The 22,859-nt window shown below is 44.5% G+C and overlaps 1 protein-coding gene across 1 annotated transcript in view; it reads left to right on the top strand.

Annotated features, from left to right (window-relative positions):
• Positions 1-17,489, top strand: part of TAF3 (TATA-box binding protein associated factor 3) — a 129,747-nt gene extending 112,258 nt beyond the window's left edge. Inside the window, exons 5-7 of the mRNA XM_074144584.1 lie at positions 10,948-11,203; positions 15,654-15,760; positions 16,526-17,489. Of these exons, the coding sequence (XP_074000685.1) occupies positions 10,948-11,203; positions 15,654-15,760; positions 16,526-16,640 (478 nt within the window). The 3' untranslated portion in view covers positions 16,641-17,489. The remainder of the gene's footprint in view (positions 1-10,947; positions 11,204-15,653; positions 15,761-16,525) is intronic.
• Positions 17,490-22,859: the final 5,370 nt, after the last annotated feature.

The raw sequence follows: 22,859 nt of genomic DNA, 5'->3' as shown, positions 1-22,859 counted from the left end.
TAGAGAAAGACCATGTTAACCCTTCATTAGCAGAATCAACACGCTGGGTGTCAATCCAGCTTTGGCTGGGAGACAGAAAAGAGCATGTAACGGTGAAATCACTTTTGATATGATCAATAGACCACCTAAGTGAGGAGGCAGAGCAATGAAAAATGATCTTGCTGCTCTCCGAGGCTGCAGAGGTGTGCGTCAGGAATTCCAGTGATCTTTACAGCTCCCATAAATCTCTGCGCGTGTGCGTTTGTGTGTGTATATACTACATACCTGCATTTTTCTCTTCTGTAGGCTTTTAAATTCTAAGAGCTGGGAGGACTGATTTTCAATGCCTTTTTCAAATGCTGAATGTATTTTAATGAAGATATTGTCTCGAGTGTGATTCATATCCCTTTCCCGATTGTTCTTTTTGAGTGTAACATATTGGCCCCGATCCTGCAGTAGAATCCCCATGTGTGGTCTTGCATCCGTCCAGAAGTCTCGTTCCCTTCGGTGTAGGTTCCTCAGCCTCTCCCTTGCTGCAGGATTGCAGCTTTTACATAAAAACAAACAAAAAAGCGCCTGAAAAATACCATATCCATTTTACCAAAACAAGCAAATTATCATTTTTGTTTATATTTCTAAAGGTGATTTAGAACAGGTTTTTTTCTTCATTGAGCATGAGTTATTTCCAACTTCAGATGTAGTCCTTAGTTTTTTCTCCTTTCTTTTTTTTTTAATTACTGAAGCCACCCCAACTAATTATTCATCCTGTTTATGGTAGGTGGTAGGCTGTGGCAAATTATTTTCATTTTGCTGCTGGCCACATTGGGTGATGACTCCAAAAGTGAATCCATTAAAAGGCTTGAGTCATTAGAAAATAAAGCAACTTACCGGGAGATTCTTTGATTTTACTGCTTATTGCTCAAGAGTAAAAAAATTGTATACTGTATACCACAATTAAAAAAAAAAAATACTTCAGGCAGGTTTAGACACATAAGTGAATTGCTTGTGTAAATGGGTTTGAGCAGCTGCCCTTATAAAGCACAACAGAAACCAATCAAATATGTGTGAAAGATTAGAAAGGCAGATGGGTATTTGTTTTAAAAAATAGACTTTGCCACCATAGAAGATGGCTGCAAGAGAAAGGTACTGACTTGTTCTTGTCTTTGACAGAGATGCTTCTTTTTATTCACTCTTTTATTGAAGTTTTTTTTTAAAAAAAAAAAGTGTGGGGAAACTGTGTAGACCCAGGGATTTGTGTTATAGTTCCTGGGAGCTGGACGTGGACAAGAGGGTCGTAGAGAAGTAGCCATCTATAGACAGAAGAGAAAAAGATGGTCCTACCTGAATTTAGTGAACTTGTCCTGTAAGCAATTGGTGTGTAGCTGTACAGAGCCTCCAAGTTCTGGACTGGCTGGTTTTCTTGGTTCTTACAAAAAAAAACATTTCTCAGCAACAAGCTGGAAATTACAGCTTTGGAGGTTTCTAAACCCATGCTGGTGTTATTTTCTGGTAGTTCATAAAATTCATATTCTACACTGGTTCCCTTTAAAGAGGGTAGATGTAGGACTGGTTTATGAGCAAGAAGTTGTGGATGCCCCATCCTTGGAGGTGTTCAAGGCCAGGCTGGATGGGATTTTGAGCAACCTGGTCTAGTGAGAGGTGTCCCTGCCCATGGGAGGGGATTGGAACTCTATGATCCATAGGATCCGTTTAAGGTCCATTCCAACTCTAACCATTCTATGATTCTAGATCGTGCATCCTGTAACATTTCCCAAAACAAATGACAATACAGGGCAGTTTGCAAGGAAGACATAAGAGAAAGTTTGCAAAGAGCTCGCGAGCATAAACATGTTTTACCAGCTTCTGGTTTTGCTGTTGAGAGCTCAGCAGAAGGGGATAATGCCAGGTGGTTTTCACGTTGAAGCTCTGAGCAGTTTGTTATTGATGGTAAGAGGGAGAAAAGATGAAAGATACCAAGACGCCACTCTACCAGCTCAGTTCTGTGTTGTCAGACTAGCGATGAACCAGCCGGAGATGTAAGTCGGAATGGTGAGAAAGAATGGGAGAGAGATTTAGGACTCATCATCGGCAGAAAGGTGTTTGTGGTTGTCGGGAGAAATATCGTGGTGTAACAGATACAGAGGGCGGAGGCCAGGGGCAGAACTCTGTTTCGCTTAAAGTAATGCAAAAATAAACAGTAGAAAACCTGTAAGTCAATTTTGAGAGCATAAATGTCCATAAACCAAAGGAGTTACCTAGAAATGTCAGCTGGACTGAAGACCTAATGGATTCAAAAGTGGTGATTGCTGCCTGTGGGAGGGGGGCACTTGGAGGAAATGGCTACGGAATTGTGTGAATAACTCCTTCCAAAAGGATGTTGGGAAGAAGCATCGTACCTCTAGGAGAAAAGGATGGTTAGCAAAGAAGTTACGTCTTCAAGGCAGAAGACGGTGAAGTCAGGCTTGAAGTCAAGCTGAATTAAATGTTGTGAAGGATATTGAGCAAATAGGAAAAGAAAGGAAGAAGGAGCAATGTGCCCTTGTTGCCAAGAGGGCCAATGGAATCCTGGGCTGCATAGGGAAGAGTGTGGCCAGTAGGTCGAGGGAGGCCATTCTCCCCCTCTACTCTGCACTGGTGAGGCCACAACTGGAATATTGTGTCCAGTTCTGGGCTCCCCAGTTCGAGAGAGACAGGGAACTACTGGAGAGAGTCCAGCATAGGGCAACTAAGATGATTAAGAGATTGGAGCATGTCCTTTATGAGGAAAGGCTGAGAGAGCTGGGGCTCTTCAGTCTGGAGAATAGAAGGCTGAGGGGAGACCTTATCTATGTTTACAAGTACCTAAAGGGTGGGTTGAAGGATGATGGAGCTGGACTCTTTTCAGTGGTTTCCAGTGATAGGATGAGGGGCAACAGGCACAAGCTGGAACATGGGAAGTTCCATTTAAATATGAGGAGAAACTTCTTTCCGGTGAGGGTGCCAGAGCCCTGGAACAGGCTGCCCAGGGAGGTCGTGGAGTCCCCTTCTCTGGAGATTTTCAAGACCCACCTGGATGCAGTCCTGAGTGATGTGCTCCAGGCAATCCTGCTTCAGCAGGGGAGTTGGACTAGATGATCTCTAGAGGTCCCTTCCAACTCTGAGAATTCCGTGAATTCCGAGGACCATGGAAATGAAGACAGGGAGAAGGCGAAGGATGATATATGTATGATCCAAGAACAGAAAGAGTACTTTCCTTCTGATCCTGTGTTCATTCTCTGCCTTACTGAGAACTAGGACAAGATGGGTAACAGCAGTAGGTTGCCGGTGGTGGAAATTACCATAATGAATTGGGAAGCAAAGCATAGGGGCCTATATGCACCGAAGTCAAGGAATGGGATGATCTTTCTCCCAAGTTCTAGAAGAAGGGGGTTGTGAATTTGCAGACTCGGTGACAAGTGATTTTTAATACGTTTCTTTTTTATTTTAAAATGCAGTGTTTGTTAAATCTATTTCTAATAAATAATATAATACATGGAAGTGCTGAAGAAGGGAAGAAAGGGAAAGTGCTCTAGACACCCGGTGACAGCAGTGCACAGAATTATAAAACAAATTTTGGAGGAAGAGCTGATTAAAGGCTTGGCAGTAATGGAATAAAACACAAAACGGAAGTAAACGATGCCAGCAGGCTTAATATCAACCTTTGGTAAAGCAACTGATTTTCTAGGTCACCCTAGTCTAGTTGGCAGTCCCGGTGAGAGATGGGGCTGGCAGCGACTTGAGTTTTTGCCATGTGTCCCAGGTATTTTGTTTCCACCACCAGTGCTGAGAGCAGCCGTCTCCACCTCCCACTGCAGAGTGGTTTCTCCTGGACTGGAGAACGAGTTGGTGGGTGCAGAGGATCAAGAAGCTTCCCCTCCAAGGGAAGGTCTCAGCTGCGGTGGAGAAGAGGTGAGACAGTGGCATAAAATTGACATCTGTCTTACCGTTGGAAGAAGGAATGCTCTCTTCTGGATGAAGAGAAGATGGCAAACCCAAGCTGGATTCCAGGAAAACGTTTAATACCATCACACAGGATATGCATAGTGAAGCCGGAAAAGATGGGACTAGCAGAGGAACTGCTCAGTAGTAAGGAACTAGCTCAAAGGAAGGCAGCAACTGAGAGTTGTAAGAGAGCTTAAATAACCAGAGAGGAGGTTACTAGTCAACATGCTCAAGAAGGTATTTCAGGATGAGTTTAATTTAATAATTTCATTTAAAATTTTGTCACAAAAGGATGTAGAACACCCGTGCCTTTTGTTGGCAGTGAGGTTGAAGGACCATGTCAGTACAAATAAGGGTCTGATGATTGTCCGGAAAGAACTGGAACCTCTTGAATAGAAGGGAAATAAATGGTATTTAATAGATAACTTCTACAATAGAAACTTCAGCCAGAAGTGAAGAGCTAATCAGTAGGTGTATCACTACAGTAGGTGCCTTAAGTGGGTGAGGGATCATTAGTTGATCACAGGATGATAGAGTCGCCAACATGATACAAGTGTAGGATGCATTGCAAGAGGTAATTTTAGCAGAGACAGTGGAAGTGACCACGAAGATGATCAGAGGGCTGGAGCACCTCTCCTGTGAGGACAGGCTGAGAGAGTTGGGGGTGTTCAGCCTGGAGAAGAGAAAGCTCCAGGGAGACCTTAGAGCCCCTTCCAGTACCTGAAGGGGCTACAGGAGAGATGGGGAGGGACTCTTGATCAGGGAGGGGAGCCATAGAATGAGAGAGAATGGTTGTAAACTGAACGAGGGGAGATTCAGATTAGATATTAGGAAGAAATTCTTTGCTGTGAGGGTGGTGAGACACTGGCCCAGGTTGCCCAGAGAAGCTGTGGATGCCCCATCCCTGGAGGTGTTTAAGGCCAGGCTGGATGGGGCTTTGAGCAACCTGGTCTAGTGGGAGGTGTCCCTGCCCATGGCAGGGGGTTGGAACTGGATGATCTTTGAGGTCCCTTCCAACCCAAACCATTCTATGATTCTAAGTGTCCAGGCGATCATATAAGAACCTGTTGATACTTCATCTGAAATATTATATTCAATTCTTGAAGGCAGCTTGTGTTCAGGGAGGATGAATTCGGAAGAGCAGGTGCAGAGGAGGGCTCGGAGCAATGTTGGGGGGAGCATAGGGGATGCTCCATGTGTCATGGATAGGAGAGCAACATATCCAGGACACATATCCATGTGTCATGGATAGGAGAGCAACTTTGTGTGTTTAGTCTAGCATGTGAAGAGGGGATATGATTGCTGGCTACAAATACATCAGGCAAGTAAACATTTTGGAGGGAGAAAGCTATTTAAGCTAAAGAACAATGTTGGCACACAAACAAATGGGAATTAATTAGCTATGAATGTGGGCTGGAAATTGGAAGAGGTTGCTGTGCCACCAGAACAGTGAGATCCTGGAAGAGGGTAATGGTGGAGACAAAAAGATTAACCGGTTTTAAAATGAAACTCAATGAGGTTGTGAATGGGATTAGGTGACACGAGGCCTGCGAAATCACTCGACTCATTTGCCCAGGGAGGGGTGTTTGCGGGGTTTTGCTGTAGGGGAGAAATGGAGAACGGGCTGGTGAGCTCCATGTGCACCACTGAAAATCATCGTGCTTACGGGGAAGTCGTGCCATTTGTGTGAGACCAGGCAGTATCCACAAAAACGGATGATATCTTGGAAGAAGCGTTCACAGTTCATTTTCCTTGATAGAGAAGAATATTACAGGCAATTTATCACACGATGGTTTTTTATTTTTTATTTTTTTTTTATTTCAAATTTAAATACTGAAGTCTTTTCACGTGCAAAATTGCTAGGGGCTCCGCTGGAGGTTTGGTACATCTTGGCACCCTGCAAACGCACGAGCTGGTCATAGCGTGCGTTTGTGGAGCTTGTGTCTGCCAATACGACTTGTTTGCACAGAAGAAAATATTCAGCAGGGCATAAGAGATAAAAACTGAATTTCCCTTTCTAAAAGTAATATGGGAATTAGTCTACATGGCAGAGCTTAAATTACACTGATTCTCCTCCAGGGTTGGAATAAAATTTTCAAAATCACCTCTAATCTGTGAAGAATCTAAACCATATGGAAATCTTCCTGATTCCCCTAGGTGGTTTTCACACTCGTACCCATAGCTCTTAGAGTATTTCTTTTTCTTTTTTTTCCTGCTGCAACAATCTCAGTTCCAGGTGTGAGATTTTTCAGGAATAAAACAGTTGCACCGTTTAACTTTCTAGCATCAAGGAACTTGTATTGATATGGGAATATCAATACTAATAGATAATAATATCATTTGTAATAATCCCAGTGAGTTGTACTAGTTTTAATTATGTCAGTGCAGTTGATGGGGTCATTTTCCTACACACAAAGACCCCTTTAGCTCCTGCTCCTTGCTTAAAAATGGGTCACGGGTTCAGAAAAGAATTAGGACTTTTCAAATGTCGTTTTTCCTTTAGGCAGAGCCTATCTGAAACAGCTTCTTTCTCCAAGAAACAAAGATCGCTGTGATTTTTTACTAGACCTTTCCAAGTACTGATACAGCATTTTTTTTTTGCAGCCCATCACCCGTAGCAATCATTCAGCCCTGTGGCTCATATCCTTTTTTTTTTGAGAAGCCATTTCCTTTCGGTGCACGTCTTTTTCCCTGTGTTTATGCGAAGCAGTCAATGGGGCTTTCAGCCAGAAGGATCGGAATCAAATCAAATAAATTACTTGCAAAGATAGGAAACCATTTCACACCTTGGAGCCTTACTTTGCTCCAGATGTAGCGCGTTACAGCTCAGGCCACTTAGAGCCAATTATAAATCAACTGACCCCTCGCGACACTTAAAATCTTGGTAGAATTTGCACTTTTTCCTGCAAACCGACACTTGGGTTTCAGCCTGTTTGGGTTTGGATGTTTAACCGTGAACGGGGCGATTGCCCCGGAGTAATGATGACCGTGAGTTTTCATTTACCATTATGAAGAGGTCCTATCAATCCACGCGTTCAATTCTAAAGGCACTGAGGTTCTGTAAGAAATACAGTTCCTGCTGGCGTTTAAAAAAAATTCCAAAATTAATTTAGGTTGGACACAACCAGATACACAATGTTTACATTAATTCTGGGGTTTTTATAAAGGGAGTGGTAACCTTTACTGATGATTTATGGAAGCTCTTATTACCACATCTATTCCAAGGGTTTTCTCACACCCCTTCATTCTGGAGGAACTATTTTGATTCAAAAACAACTTTTAATTGACTTTTTATCTTTCAGCGTAGAACGTGTTTGTGAGACGCTGCCAGGCAAGCAGCCTGGAGAGAAGTGTAATTCTTCTCTCGGGACTCTGAGTATGTTGGTGGTGGTTGATGTTGATTTGTGTTTGATTATTATTCCAGCCTCAGTTTTAGATTTCTTGGACTTTGAAGGGTGGGGTGAAGTTTTGTCATATTTAGTATTGTACTTAGAGGTTTTTAATATACAACTGCTGATGTTGGAAGCATGTGAGAAGCATATTTGGGAAGGAAGGTAACGATACATGTATGGTGATGTCCAAATGTAGAGTTTAAATCCTAACCAGGGACCTGGGTACCAGGAGGATCGAAGCTTCGCTGCAGTGAGTACCGCCTACTTGCAGCGTGCTCTGTGCCTCAATTTTCCTGTCTATAAAACAGAGCTCATAAATCTTGCCATCATTTACATAGTGTTTTGATATCAGGTTTCTTTCCAAGTCTGAAGTAACATTAATTATTAGTTGTGGGATCGCTATTTCCCTTTGATTTCTCCCCACCTCCATATTGCCGTGTATGCAGCCCCTTCTTCAGGATGGAGGACAGGCTAAACCACCCTCACTGAGATTACTCCATCACCTCTGATGGTGTAGCACAAAGCCAGTCATTTCTCCACTCCGGAGTCTAAAGTCTCTGAACTTCATTAGCCCAAGGGAGTGGTAGGCCCAAGCGTGCTCCGAAATGCCGATCTCCTGTTTTGATAACTGAGCTCTAAAATCAAGATAAACAACCTGCCCTATATACTGAACATGTCCTAATTGCACGCTTCAAGCAAACCAGCCAATCAATGAGTCTGTGTCGCCCGCTAATGAATATTTGTAGTTTTGGAAGATTTCACATGTGATGTTCCTTCTGCAGTTATTAACAGACTGGCTTCGAAGACCCTGTTCAGGAGGAGAACCCGGCTTTATCTAGCCCAAGAAACTATGTCATTTAATTTCATATGTTAGCTGGGCATGGTCACTCTTATTCAAATCGTATTAGCTAATACTTCTTTAAAACTGTTTACACTGGGCGCAAAGTTGTGTTTAAAATCCTATTAGCTGATACATTTCCTAGTCTAGACTCGAGGAGGGTTGACTCCCCGAAGAACTCATAGCAGGACTTTGTTTACTTGCGGGGGGTAGAAGAGGGAGGCAGGGAAAGAAGGGGTAATGACGTTTGGAACAGTCTAAATGACTTCTGCGGTGCCAAATATTTTGCTGTCTGTCCCTCTCCTTGCTTTTATTATTGCTAATTATTTATTTTTTTTTTTATTGAGAGGTGGCTCTCAAGTCGCGAGGGTGACTTTGCAAACCGTGGGAGAATTGCCACCAACTAAGGTCTTAGGAATTCAGCTTTGGGAGCCAGGGCTCTCTGTGGGAGCTGTGGAAGGAGGAAGGCACAGCAGAAGCATCTGGGTTGGAGTGGCCAGTCAGGCAGGAGCTCCGGGGAGCCACACGCTAAGACTTTCATTGAGCCAGAAACACATCATGGACGTTCAAGAGCCAAAGCTTTCTTGGTGGGAGTTAACAGCGGGGTTTTGGATGTACCCCACTAACAGGAGAAAGAAACTGGATTTGGTGTGTAGGATGCTTCCAGGATGGCACAATAATCATAAAATTATAGAATGGTTTAAGTTGGAAGGGAACCTAAAGATCATCGAGTTCCACCCCCCTGCCCTTGGCAGGGACACCTCCCACTAGACCAGGTTGCTCAAAGCCCCATCCAGCCTGGCCTTGAACACCTCCAGGGATGGGGCATCCACAGCTTCTCTGGGCAACCTGGGCCAGTGTCTCACCACCCTCACAGCAAAGAATTTCTTCCTAATATCAAATCTAAATCGCTGCTTTTTCAGTTTAAAACTGTTACCCCTCATCCTATTGCTCCACTCCCTGATAAAGAGTCCCTCCCCATCTCTGCTGTGGGCCTCCTTCAGGTACTGGAAGAGGCTCTAAGGTCTCCCTGGAGCCTTCTCTTCTCCAGGCTGAACAACCCCTACTGTCTCAGCCTGTCCTCACAGCAGAAGTGCTCCAGCCCTCTGATCATCTTCATGGCCCTCCTCTGCACCTGTTCCAACAGGTCCATGTCGCGGATCCCAGGACTTACTTCCTTCTGCAAGTCACAGACAACGTAAATCAGGAGTCCTGTGCTTTGACTCACAGTCTAGCACCTTATTGACACATAAAAAGAGCCTAAGCTCCCAGATCAGGTACCTGAAGCAATCACTGGGACATGAAGTAGTGCAAATATCTTCAGTGTTGCTGATGGAAAATCATCTAACACCTTTTAGATTCTGCTCCACTCCAAGTTTCTAAAATTCCTTGGTCTTGGTTCTCTTCCCCTGGTCACTCATAGTAGGTTTTGGAAGGTAGGTGTGATGTTGCAGTTGGCAGGCGAGGCAGGGATAACAAACCCGTGGCTCCGTTTCCCTGTACTAAGTCTGGTTTTACTATAACATGCCATCATTCTGATTTAGTAGTTCAAGTGGCACATCTTGGAAGAAAACCACTTATTAGCTCAGCCAAGCATTAAATGCTGTAGAATTCCACGCCTTTCTCAAATGATGGCTTGGATTATTGACCTGAAATGCAGACAATGTCTCTGCTCCTAATGATACTGCCTTTTGAATATCATGAGAGAGCTGCAGTAAACTCTAAAGTTGAATGTAAAATTCCCATTGACGGTGGAGCTGGACTTTCCCGGTTCTCAGGAGTTGTTGGAATTTGATTTTCGTCATGGTTTTCCTACTGATGTCTCCGCTTTTTGCCTTCTTAAGATCTCCTCTCTGGAATGTCTAACCTTTCTTTAAATCGCCTTCTTCCTTCAGTCCCGTCACAAATCAATTGCACTCCCACAGTTGCCATTCAAACATAAATAAGTTAGTTAAATGACTTACCAAAATATGGTAAAACAAATAGACCTATCCTGTGTTTTGTTTGAGGGGGTTTTTTATGTTTTGTTTTCTAAAGCATCCTTTTCCTTCTCTTTATGTTTCTAACCTAGAGCCTTATGGTGAGGGCTTTTTCTGTCTTGTCCGTTAAATCGCATGCACATCAATAACACTGTGTATCAACATTCATTAATAAACGTTGGGTCCTCTATGTATTCCCCCTTCCTGAGCAAGCTTATTCTATACTGTGTATTTACTAGAGCTACATCCTGTCTACTTCAGCTACTCGAGTAAGTAGCAATATTTTAACTGCTGAGTATATCGTGTGCGTCATTTATTTGTCCTGACTACATCCACTGCTGGTTTCATAAACATTTGGGGAAAGAAATACCAAACTAGCAAATATTTGGAGAACCCCCTAATGTAGGATCTTAAGAGGATGATATCGTCTCCCAGTTTGAAGATTAAAATCAGTGCTGTTCACAGCTGATTAACTTTCCTTTCTAATATTTCCCACAAATGGAGCTAATGTAATAAAACTTAACGAAACAAGGTTTAGTAAAGCCACAGAGAATATTTCTCTGACAGCGAGCTGTAGAGTGGTTCAGGCTGTCGTGGTGTTCACTTTGTAATGGCTTTATCCCATCCCATGGATGGATGTCGCAATGACAACAGTCCTTGGGTTGGGTTGAAACAGCCTCTTTGGTGGCTCAAAGGTGATGTGAATTAGCAGCACTGTGTTTTCTTTATGTCTCATCGGCGATTGATCGTTGCTTTCTTTCCTATTAGCTCCTAACAATTCTCATTTTTGGTCCTACAGAGTCATCAGCAAAGTGGTGCCAGCTCCAGAGGCCAAAAATCCTACTCCTGTCAGCCGGCCCAAAACGCCTCCGCCCGTGCCGTCACCTGTACCAGCTCCCGTTCATGTCACCCCTCCTCCAGCCCCAGCTCCTCCTCCTCCCCAGGCTACCGTCTCGCCGGTCCTCATCCCACCGCCCTCTCCAGCCGTCTCGGCAGCAGGAGGCTCCAAAGCTCCGGTCAGGAGCGTGGTGACCGAGACCGTCAGTACTTACGTGGTAGGTAACACGCACCGCACGGTGTCCCAGGGCCAGTGACATTCATCTATTGAACTGTTGAGCTTCTGGGTGAACTCAGCAGCTCAAACTAATGGTTCCTGGGCTTGTGATGTTGCCCTCTATATAAGCTATACTCTTTAACCGGCCCATTCTTCCATGCCCATGTTTTCAGGTTTATTTAAAACACTACTACTTGGACTGGATTTTTAATCTGTTCCCAGCTGAATGTTTAAATTTCTTCAAACAAGTCCAGTTATATCCCACTTGGTATTTTCTGCTAACTGAGCGAGAGCATTTATTTTTGGAGGTGGAGATGTTTTTTATAGATGCTTTCATAAGTGCTGAATTGAAACCTCAAATGTCAAGCTTGCCATAGATTTTTCTGTCAGTCAGGTAAAGTACAAAACCCTCATGCAACATCAAGAATTTTGACTCATTTGAAATGTGCTGAGTCCACTAATCTCTTTTCTGGTTTCTTCAACATAGAGAAATTGCAAATGTTTGTGCATCTCAGAAAGTCTGTAGATAGTTCATTACTCTACAGGTCATTAGTCTGTTTGACATACGCTCTGAGCTTGGCCTCTGTCTGGTAACATTAAGACTTCTTCATTCCTTTAGAAAAGTCTCCCAACCCACATGGTGTAGGAACTGCACTCTCTAAAAGAACATCGGCTTTAGATGCCATGTGAAATGGAAGTCCTGACCATTCTTGGTCCTTGAAGAGCAGCAAGTGCCATTAACAATGGCAGCAGTGTAGTTATCCTCCCTCTCCTGGCTGAATTCCAGCTTGGTTGAGGACACCTTGCTTATCTGTCGTGGGTAGCAGTTTAAAAACCTCACCTTCAAAACACCTGAAACTTGCTTTTATTACGATTCATAGAATCATAGAATTAGGTTAGAGTTGGAAGGGACCTTAAAGATCATTGAGTTGCAACCCCCCTGCCATGGCCAGGGACACCTCCCACTAGACAAGGTTGCTCAAAGCCCCATCCAGGATGGAAGTGATTCCTGTGCTTTAATTGCAACATACGCGTGATTTTTATCTTTTTTTTTCTTTAATTCTTGTTTTTATGATGATTCCTAGTGTAAATCTACCCTGCCGTTTCTAATGGAAAAGGTGCTCTTCCCTGCTGGACTTAAACAGTTGTATCACGTTACTGGTCTCTATTTAAACAGCTGCTACACTTCACTCCCGAGTTGGTTACAGCACCAGAGGCTGTGCGTTGTCTTTAGGGTGCAGGACACGCATCCTCACCACCTGTATCACAGCCGTACCTATGGTGTCAGTCTTCCCTGTTACAGCAGCGCCCAGAAGCTTGGAAATTCACTCTGAGAGAGAAACATTTCCAAAAATACTGCACTACATCCAATTTTCTTCAGTGAGCGTTTAAAGCAAGTAACTTAGAGATGATGTTAGTTTAAAGAAAGAAAACCGAGAACTTTTCCTAGGTACTTAGAATCATAGAATTGACTTGGTTGAAGGAGACCATTCAGATCACCGAGTCCAACCATCAACCTAACATCGACAACACCACCACTAAACCATGTCCCTCAGCACCACGACTGCCTGGCTTTTAAGTACCTCCAGGGATGGACATTCCACCACTTCCTTGGGCAGCCTGTTCCAATGTTTGATAACCCTCTCGCTGAAGAAATTTTTCCTAATATCCAATCTAAACCTTCCCTGGCACAACTTGAGGCCATTTCCTCTTGTCCTATCACTTGTTACTTGGGAGAAGAGACCGTCCCCCACCTCGCTACAACCTCCAGGTAGTTGTAGAGAGCGAGAAGGGTGGTAAAACTCTTAGCACCTTATGGAGAATTTAGAGGACATGTAGGCTCCAGGTTATTTCGTTCTTCAACATTATAGTTGAAACCAGGGCTTTTACTCCATCAGGATCCAACTACGTGCAGAGGCAGAGAGACTCCTGATGTGAGACGTTTAAAAGTCAAAAAGCTGGGAGAGAGTCTGGAGAAGAAGGGAATAATTAGTAACTATTAGGACCTTGCATGAAGGGAATCCAGGGCACAGAATGATGAAATGGCTTTTGCCATGTCACACGGGAAAGCTCTTGTAGAGATAAGATTGCAGCCAGTGTGACAGAGGTGCACAGCTCCCTTCTGCAGGAGAGGACAGGAGGATGATCTTAAGAGTTTAAAAAAAAAGGAAGATGTGGGATCTCCCTGTAGGATAGCATCTCGGTAAGCGTGCTCTTATCATTAACTCTCAGCGGTTTGTACTAAAATAGCATCCTCGATCACGTACTGTCCCTCCTTCCACGACCCTTGGCTTATTAAGGAATGAGAAGTTGGGCAATATTTTTAACATCCTTATTCAGCAGCCCCAAGTTCTCGTTTAACAAACAGGCAGAGGTTTCGATGGTTATAGACCACCCTGCCCCTCTCCAGCCTCTGAAAACTTGAGGCAGGTAATTCTGCAGCCAGACATCCCCCCTGAAAAGCTAAGTTTGGGTAAATTAGGGTGTCTGTCTTCTAATCATAGAATTGTTATGTTTGGAAGAGACCTTTAATATCATCGAGTCCAGCCGTTAACCCAGCACTGCCCGAGTTACTGCTAAACCATGTCCCTCAGCACCGCATCTGCCCATCTTTTAAATACCTCCAGGGATGGTGACTCTACCACTGGGCAGCCTGTTTCAGTGCTGGACAACACTTTCGGTGAAGATATTTTTCCTAATATCCATCTTAAACCTCCCCTGGCACAATTTGAGGCTATTTCCTCTTGTCCTGTCTCTTGTTACCTGGGAGTTGTGGAGAGTGAGAAGGTCTCCCCTCAGCCTTCTTTTCTCCAGGCTGAACAACCCCAGCTCCCTCAGCCTCTCCTCATAAGACTTGTGCTCCAGACCCCTCACCGGCTTCGTTTCCCTTCTCTGGACACGCTCCAGCACCTCATGGAGTGACATCAGGCAGCGTCACCTACAGCTGGCACCCAGCACCTCATGGGGTGGACATCAAGCAGCGTCGCCTACAGCTGGCACCACCAGTCCCTGAGCCAGGCAGCACCCTGGGTGGGTGCCTTCCAAGTGCAGGACCTTTTTAGAGGACGGACCTGCAGAGCAGATGCTTCTCTACCAACTTAAAATGACTTTGCAGATGTGAGATTCGATGCCTCGATAGGAATGATTTTTGCAATCTCGAAGCTTTAAAATCAAGCTCGTTGTGTGACGTTGCCTGCTACATTTCGCTGTCGGGAATGGGGATTGTTCCCTGCTTAATATTCCTGGGGTTTGTCTTTTCTATTTTTAAATCACAAAAAAAAATTAAAAAAATAAAATAAAAATTCAGGACTTTTAAGAGGAGTCAGTGGAGAGTGAAGTGTTGGTTGCAGCTCCGGTACGTGCCTGTTGATTTTTCGGGAGGTGCTATAAGATGTGCAGACCACCGGGTAGCGGTTCTTTTTTTCTTTTTTTTTTTTCCCTAAGAGCATTTGGGGCGTTTCGTCTCCTACTTTTTAATATTGGTTTCGTAGGCTGTACAGATAGCCCAAAAGTTGTTGCCTTAGCTGTGTGTAAATGCAGCGACGCACAAAAGCCGAGAACAAAACGGTTTGTGTTCTTGAGATTCAGGGATAACGTGCAAATCTCGGTCAGGGAAGGATGAAATCAGGGAACTAACCCAGACATTTTGTACTTCGTATTGTTAACTGCACTTCTCCGGGTGGATTTGGGGACATTTTGCGTGTCTGTTTTTACCGAGGAACCGTTAAAGAAACCACTTGAAATCTAAAAAATACAAACAATGGGTCTGGCAGGATATAAACATTAAAAAATATATATTATAAAGCCCCGAATATGACAAATCTGGTAAGCAGCTGCCTAATACTGCAAATGATCTGCCTCCCTCGCTTCGTTTACCCTTTAGTAAATTGTGCTGTGCCATAAATGTCATAAGGGGAATGGAAAGTTACTCAGTAACAACTTTTTTTATACCCTGATCTTATCAGCCAGTTGAAGTTGAAGGCTTTGGCTAATAAGTAATAACGGCGACGTATACGCACGGCGCTGTATATTTTACATGCATCCAAGGCTGCTGCCTTACGCAGGGGCTGCCCTTGCTGCTTCTTGCCGGTAACGGGGGTAGAGTTTAAAAAGTATCAGGATAGAGGGGGGCAGGAATTGCGTCCTGAAGCCCTGGCCATGATACCTGAAGGCTGAGGTGGGGGTGGTACAACTGGCTTTACTGGTTTACAGGACAATGCAGGAAAACGCAGGCTTTTGTCAACACGCTGCAGCGCAGGAAAATAAATTCAAACATAACGCTGAGCGCTTAGGATCGGAGAATTCATCAATAACAACGGTGACCACTGAGTAGCTTTGCGGGATAAGCAAGAAACTTATTTTTTAAACAAAAAAAGTACCGATTTTGCTGTGTCCCCCCCCACCCTTAGCCCTGCAAAGCGGGTTAACTGTCTTTTTTTCCTTTGCACCAGATCCGAGACGAGTGGGGCAACCAGATCTGGATCTGCCCTGGCTGTAACAAGCCAGATGATGGCAGTCCAATGATAGGTTGTGACGGCTGCGACGATTGGTATCACTGGTAAGTTCCTCCTCTCCATCCTAGTTTGCCGTTCCCTGGCAGATGGGGGCTATATTATCCAAAAAACTCCTTTTTTTTATTTTATGGTTCGTGACGCCGGGAATATTTGAATGGTTTTGCTGCGTCCAGTTTAATAATCTGGAAGATGTTTTTATCTCTGCCTCTCTCTGGAATTTGAAAAAGCAGATTTTAAGCTATGAAGGAGAGTTACTTTTTAATTAATGGGCATCGGTGATAACAGTTGTTTTTGAAACTGCTGGGAAATATTGCTGATTCCGGTAATTTTGAGAGAACTCCAGGATTATGAGCGTAGCGTGTACAGATAGACATTTCAAATTACGAAGCATTGTATGAACAGTGATATAAATGTCAGCTCCTGCAAAAGGGTTGGAGGGAATTAATCACTTTTTAGGCGTTTTCTTACACGGCTACGTAAAATCGGAGGATTTTTTTGCAGCTGCGTTAAAGAAGCGTTCGAAATTCTTTTAAATGTAGCCTGTGACACCTGAAAGTGGGCTCGTATTTTCTGTTTAAGTTCTTAGTGGAGTTTCCTTTCGATACATTATTTTTTTTTGTCTCAAAGCAAGTAGGTTTTAGGTTTCTGTTCGATCATTATATTCATTAAGATAACGATAATATAATTGCTGTATTCGTTTGAAGGCCAGAAAATTGTCTCCCACTGAAAATTTTCATTTCTTTGGGTGAGAAACAAAAAGTCAACGTTATTCCGCTGAGACCGGACGGTATTTTCCCTGTCTTTCCCAGGCCTTGCGTCGGGATCACGACTGCACCCCCGGAAGAGATGCAGTGGTTCTGCTCCAAGTGTGCCAACAAAAAGAAGGATAAAAAACACAAGAAGAGGAAGCACAAGGCGCACTGAGGACCCCGCAGGGGACTCAGGTCCCGCTCTCGCTGACCCCACCGCAGCGCAGGGAGGAGGAGCCGGCCGCCCTCGTGTCTCCCGGTTGGGGACTCCGGAGTGAATCGTTTTGGCGGGGAAGGGGGGGAAGGCAGGGGGGGGGTGGGAGGGGGGGAGACGAGGAGAAGCTCTCCGGCAGCGGCCGGTGCCTGTCGCATCCCGGCCGAGCCCAAGGGGTTGGATTTTGGTACATTCTGATGCTGTCTTTCGCCTACCGAGGGCAATTTGCACAGAGCGTTACGAAGACTTGGGTAGTTCATGGTACCGCTCCCGCTCCCGTGGCTCGGCAGCAACAAAGATGAATGTTGTAAATACAGATACCTGTCCTATTCTTTCCCGATTTGTCAATTAATCCCTCTCGAACCTTTGCAGCGAGGTGCCGAGAGGAGGAGAAAATGTAAATTGCAGTAAGTTGTAAACTGAGGAGACCTTCTGGAATGATTTCTGTAGTCTGGGTGCAGTTCAGCCTCTACCCCTGCTGAGCCAGATAATCATAACGTGGAAATAAAAAGTGGCTGGTAAATATTTTTGTGATGAGAATATATGAAGCTTTTTTCCTTGATTTTTAGTACTAACATAAAATAAACACGTTCAAGCTTTTGTGATATATCTTCTATTTTTTAAAAAAAGGAAAGTTTCTATTGTGTCGATTTTTTTCTCCCGTGTGAATTTATTTCGGTGGACCTGTAATATATTTTATACTTTGGGGTTTTGTTTTGGTTTGTTTTTTAGTCTTTGTCAATGTACCTTTTCATTGCTTGTACATTTCATCGGTGTGTAAAAACACTTCCCATTAAAAAGATTTTTCACACGTGTGAATACCTGATATTTATAAAGTCCTTTTTTTTTTTTTTTTTTTTTTTTTTTTCCGAAATTCTTTTTTAGGGCTTGAGGATTTTTATTTTTGGTGAGAATACAAACCTAGCAGCTAGTAAAAGCCCGTGCGACGCAACGCCTGCCCTTATGGCTTTAAGGGATTGGGCGAGCTCTGCCCCAGCGGTGCGAGGAGCGCGGGGAGGCGGCCAGCGCCGTAATTAGGCCTCGATTCAGATGCTTAAACATGTGGTAACTTCTTAAGAAGTGAGTAATCCTATTGCCTTCAAGGAGCCTGTTCCCACACTTGGTTATACGTGTGTTTAAATGCCTTCTGAATCGCCAGCTTAGGCCAGGGGGCTCCGCACTTTTAACGGTAGCTACAGTGTGTTAAGCTGTAGCTGAGCCTTTTTTTCTTTTTCTTTTTCTTTTTTAGCGAGTTTGCCTAAACCACCGGGCTCCCGTTTAGATGGAGGAGATGCAGGAGAGCGCTGAGGCCAGAAGGTGTGTTACTCTGCTTTGCGGATCCCCTTGGAAAGACCGATAAAGTGAATACAAATTGTATTCCCTGTTGAAAACGAGGGGGAAAATTGCAGAGAGAAAAAAAAAAAAATAAATAAAATAAGGCAGTATTAGATATTGTAGTGCAATGGGTCTCAGAGCTAAATAAAATATAAGAATGAATCCGGAAAAAATATATATACCTTTTGTTTACGAAGCCGTAGGGAACATTCAGGCTTCATTGGTTAATTTGGGGATATTTCTACTTTAAACCGTACAGTGAGAAACATCTGATGTTTGAGACTGTGGCCCTTTAACCTGTTGCGCAGATATTAAGCGTTATTTTTTTTAATGCATCCAAATTGATATTAATGAGCATGAATTAGTCATGTTTTTAAAAGTGCAGGTCTAGTTAGGGAAATGAGGCTTTGCCGATAGAACTGTTAAATTGCAAATCAGTGGAGATATGGATGAAATTGGTTTATTAAAAGTGCACTGTTACTTTCTTTGTTCAATGCCACCTCGTTTATATTCCGTCCCTGCTAATTACCAGTCAAGAAAGTTCTTGGGTTTGATTATATTTTTTTAAAATTTTATTTTGAATTGTTGAATGTTGCAAACCTGATTCTTGTTTCTCTCCGCGTGTAATGTGCAGACAATACAAAAAACCACCGTCTTTGGTCATTTCTGGTTGCAATAATAAAGAACTAGCTTTTGGTAAGTTGTTTATCCATTTCCTCCTCCCCTCCCGTTAATCAGAACTTCTCACATTTAATCAACTAAATTATTCAGGGTGCCGTGGGAGGGCTGAACTTTGCCGTTCCGGCGGCCGTTCAGCTATTTCTGTGCGTTGCTGCCGCCGGGTTGGTTTCCTACCCTGGGTTTTATGATTTAATAAATGACCTCTCTGGCAATAAAACCAAAGCATCATTTTCAGGAGGCTTGTGTGGCTGACGGGATTAGTAACGGGAGAAGGGGCCCTTCACCTCCGGGTCACCAGTTTGAAGCCAGCCATGGTCCCTGCAGAGCCTGCCTCCCCTTTCCCTTACGCTGGTGCCTATCAGAAATCGGTGCTATAAAAGAATAATCACCTTCCAAAAATAGTTCCTCCCTGACCAGCCATGTGGCATGGACCTTCTTTACAGCCCCCGGTACCACCCAACGCCCAGCTGCTTCCCCAGATGTTTGTATTTGCTGCTGTAACTTCACACGTTGTGTTTGTTCTCCATAAACTCCGCCAGAGTTAGAGCTGCTCCCGTGGTTCGCTGCTCGATTTTATGGTTGGGCATTTGTGTTCCTCTGAAACGTAGAATTGTAGAATGGTTTGGGTTGGAAAGGACCTTAAAGATCATTTAATTCCAACCCCCTGCCATGGGTTGCTCAATAGAAGGTTTGAGCAACCTCCTATTAGATCAGGTTGCTCAAAGCCCCATCCAACCTGGCCTTGAACACCTCCAGGGATGGGGCATCCACAGCTTCTCTGGGCAACCTCTTCCAGTACCTTACCACCCTCAGAGTGAAATCCGTTATAGAATCCTCATAGAATCCATTTAGGATTTGGGTTTTGGACACTGCTGTCCGTGGGAAGAGGATACTGCGGGTGGGTTGCAGGTTGGTTTGTGTCTAACACATCATGGTAGACCATCAATGTCTCTGAATGGTTTTCCTGCCTCGGGAGTGCAGCTTCATCCATGAGGAAAGTCAGGTGTGAGCACTGCCTCTGGAAAACATCCATTTCCACAGGTAGTTGGAGTAAAACTGGTTAAAAGTTTAGAAAGTACAGAATTACAGAGGTTTCAGTGAGGAGAAGACAACTCGCCATCTGCCCACGGTATAAAGAGAAGACACCGAATTTTCCTGACGCACCGTACGTCGTGGATTTATGCAGCAGGGCGAGTTTTGGTAGGGAATATTCAAGAGAAGAGCGTAAAAGCTATTCCGTGAGAAAAGCTTGTTGAATCCTGCCTTGACTCTGGGGCCAGATAATTATCTGGAGTCAGTCGGAGCTGTGTCGGTTTACACCAGCCCAGGAGCTGCCCACTCCCTCGTGCGGCCGACGCTGGGGCCGGGGAGAAGCTCCGGTTATTGTGAAACGAGGAGTGGGGAGGGGGGGGTGTCATCCTTTTTATCCCCTAAATCTTCCTTTGGGGCAGGCTGTGCTGGGGGAAACGGGTGCTCACTGCAAAGCCCGTTACTCATTGGGCAAAATCGCAGCTTCTTGATGAGTTTTGCACCCAGAAAAAATCCATGACGTTAATATCGAGAGGGCAAGCGCAACGCTCGGAAATAGAAGAAGCTATCTTGACTACTGGTTTTTAGTGGGAAGGCAGAGATATCAGTGGAGAACATCCCTCCCCGGAGCACTGGGGATGCACTTTTCCTGGGATAATCTTCCTTCGGGGCTCTATGTGGTGCTCAAAGCATCGTTGCTCTGCTTGACAAGGTGTTTCTTTTTCTGAAGGTGTCCACAGCTAAGTACAGTCAGGATCTTTATGCTCCGCGACTGATTTGGGATTCCAAACGTCCTGGAAGAGAAAAGGAATAAAAAAAGAAAAAAAAAAAAAAAAAGCCCTGAATCGGAGGGTATCGGAGCCTGCTGACTTTGTCTGGGCTTTCCAGAGATAAAATATAGTGTATTACTTCGCTGTATCACCTAAACCTTCTTTGTTCTCCTTTCAATAGGACGATTAAACAAAGACCTACTAACCAAATTAAAGTATAAAATGAACGCTGAGATATGGAAACCTTGCCAGGAAGAATGTTAATGAATGAAGTTCACTAAAGGCACGCGGGCTAAGTTTTCAATACAAATAGTTTTATGGCCAATCTCTTTAGATCGTAGCAGTTTTCTTTAGAAGTTTTAAGTCTCGAAAGTAGATGAGTTTCCTTCGCCAGGGAATGAATTAGATAATGCTCTGAATAAACCCCCTCTCCGCAGTCTTGTCAGTCATGCTGCTTAGGAAACTCTCCCTTTCTTCTGGGGACTTTGGGCTCAGCTGTAACCTAAAAAGTAGAAAGCTGCTGCTAATCCCTGTGTGCTGTACGGCAGAGGAGGCTGTAACGGGAGATTTACGGCCGGCAAAACGGCTCCTACCTGGCGGAGGGGAGCGGAAGCCTCTGAACATCAGCTGCGGCAGCCGATCCTGGTGGGCTTCCCCTCGAAGGCGCTCGTTCAGCCTCTTCGAGGTTTATGCCGGGTGAAGTGGGGGACAGACTTTTTAGTAGGGCCTATAGCGATAGAACAAGGGATGATGGCTTCAAACTGAAAGAGGAGAGATTTAGACTAGATATAAGGAAGAATTTTTTTACGATGAGGATGGTGAAACCCTGGCCCAGGTTGCCCAGAGAGATGGTAGATGCCCCATCCCTAGAAACATTCAAGGCCAGGTTGGATGGGGCTCTGAGCAACCTGATCTAGTTGAAGGATGTCCCTGCTTATGGCAGGGGGGGTTGGACTAGGTGGCCTTTAAATGTCCCTTCCAACCCAAACCGTTCCATGGTTCCAGGATGCAGCTCTTTGTGCGTACGGAGTGACCTCTTCACCAGAACTTTAAATCCTGCGATGCTCTATGGAGGGAGAGCGGAGGAGAGCTGGGAGCCACAGGACCACCATGCCCCCTTCATGCACTCCCCCTTGGGAGTCCCCCCCATAATTTTCCTTCCAGTCTTTCTTTGCTCCAGGGACTCTGACCCTTAACTCAGGTTTCTGGTGGCTGGTGCCGAAATCACAGCAGCTCAGTGGCTCTTGGGTGTCTTGGACAGAGGGAGACTTGCATTCCAGTGTGGTGGCACCAAGCCGGTTGAGATTTGGTGGAGACTGGCCTCGAGTTTTGGCCAAGGAAGCCAATTTTTCAAAAAGCAGAATGGCAAGTAAAGCCAGGATAGGTGGAAGATCCTCCGTGTAGTTTTTAAAACACAAGGAGAAAGTCCTTTCAAATGAACGCGCAACTCCTGGTTGCGTTCTCAATCTGAGCGTTCCCGTAGGGACTTCGAAACAGATTTATAAATCCAAACAGAAAATAATTTGGTGATTTTATTGCCTAAACGAGGGGATGAGGGAGAAAGAGACCTGAAACACATTTACAAAACTTTAGGTTTCATCACCTGTCACGGGTAGGAATTTGGTTTATAAATTAGAAAGTCTTGCCTGTCGATTCCTCCCTAAGCCTGTCGATTCCTCCCCTGTGCCTGTCGTTTGCTTACTGTGGGACTAATGACAAGCGTGATGGGGTGTCACCGTCCCACCACCCCCGTGTCACCCGGGGCCTCTGGCAGCAGCGTGCAGGAGACCTTCAGTCTTCCTTCAAGCTGATCCCTCCCCAAGTGTGGAACCAGGCACTATTTGCTATGGAGTTTTTAAATTTGGCTTCCAAAATCAAATCAAAAATAAATTTAAAAATTCCCTATACAGAAACAAATTAGGAAATAGGGGCAGGGAATAGGGTGCAATTGTTTATTTTTAATTTAGGTGTAATTTACAGCACTTTTCTAATAAACGCTGTAAGAATTGTCATCTTAGGGGTATCCATCTGCTTGTAGGTCTTGTTGTCCACACATGTTGACCTTGCACATACTCAAAGGGAGAAACATCGTCTTGTTATTGGGAAAGCTGGACACAGTTCTCAGCTCTGCCGTGGCTTTACTGGTGCGTTTGGGCGCAGGATCAGTGCGTGTCCCAGTTTCCATCCACAGGAGGAGGATAACGTTTCCTGCTCTGGCAGCTCCGCTTCAGCCTTGGACCCAGGTGAGCTTGTGAAGACAGCCCAGACCTTCCCACGGGTTAAATAACAAGAGTAACACCCATCACACGGGGCGGGTAAAACTGCGGAACTGTTAGGAGCTCCCCCAATGCCAGGTCTGTCCTTG

This window comes from Numenius arquata, chromosome 2, assembly GCF_964106895.1.
Source record: "Numenius arquata chromosome 2, bNumArq3.hap1.1, whole genome shotgun sequence".
Taxonomy (NCBI): domain Eukaryota; kingdom Metazoa; phylum Chordata; class Aves; order Charadriiformes; family Scolopacidae; genus Numenius; species Numenius arquata.
Note: the sequence above shows the minus strand (reverse complement) of the source record. Positions and strands in the feature narration are given on the sequence as shown.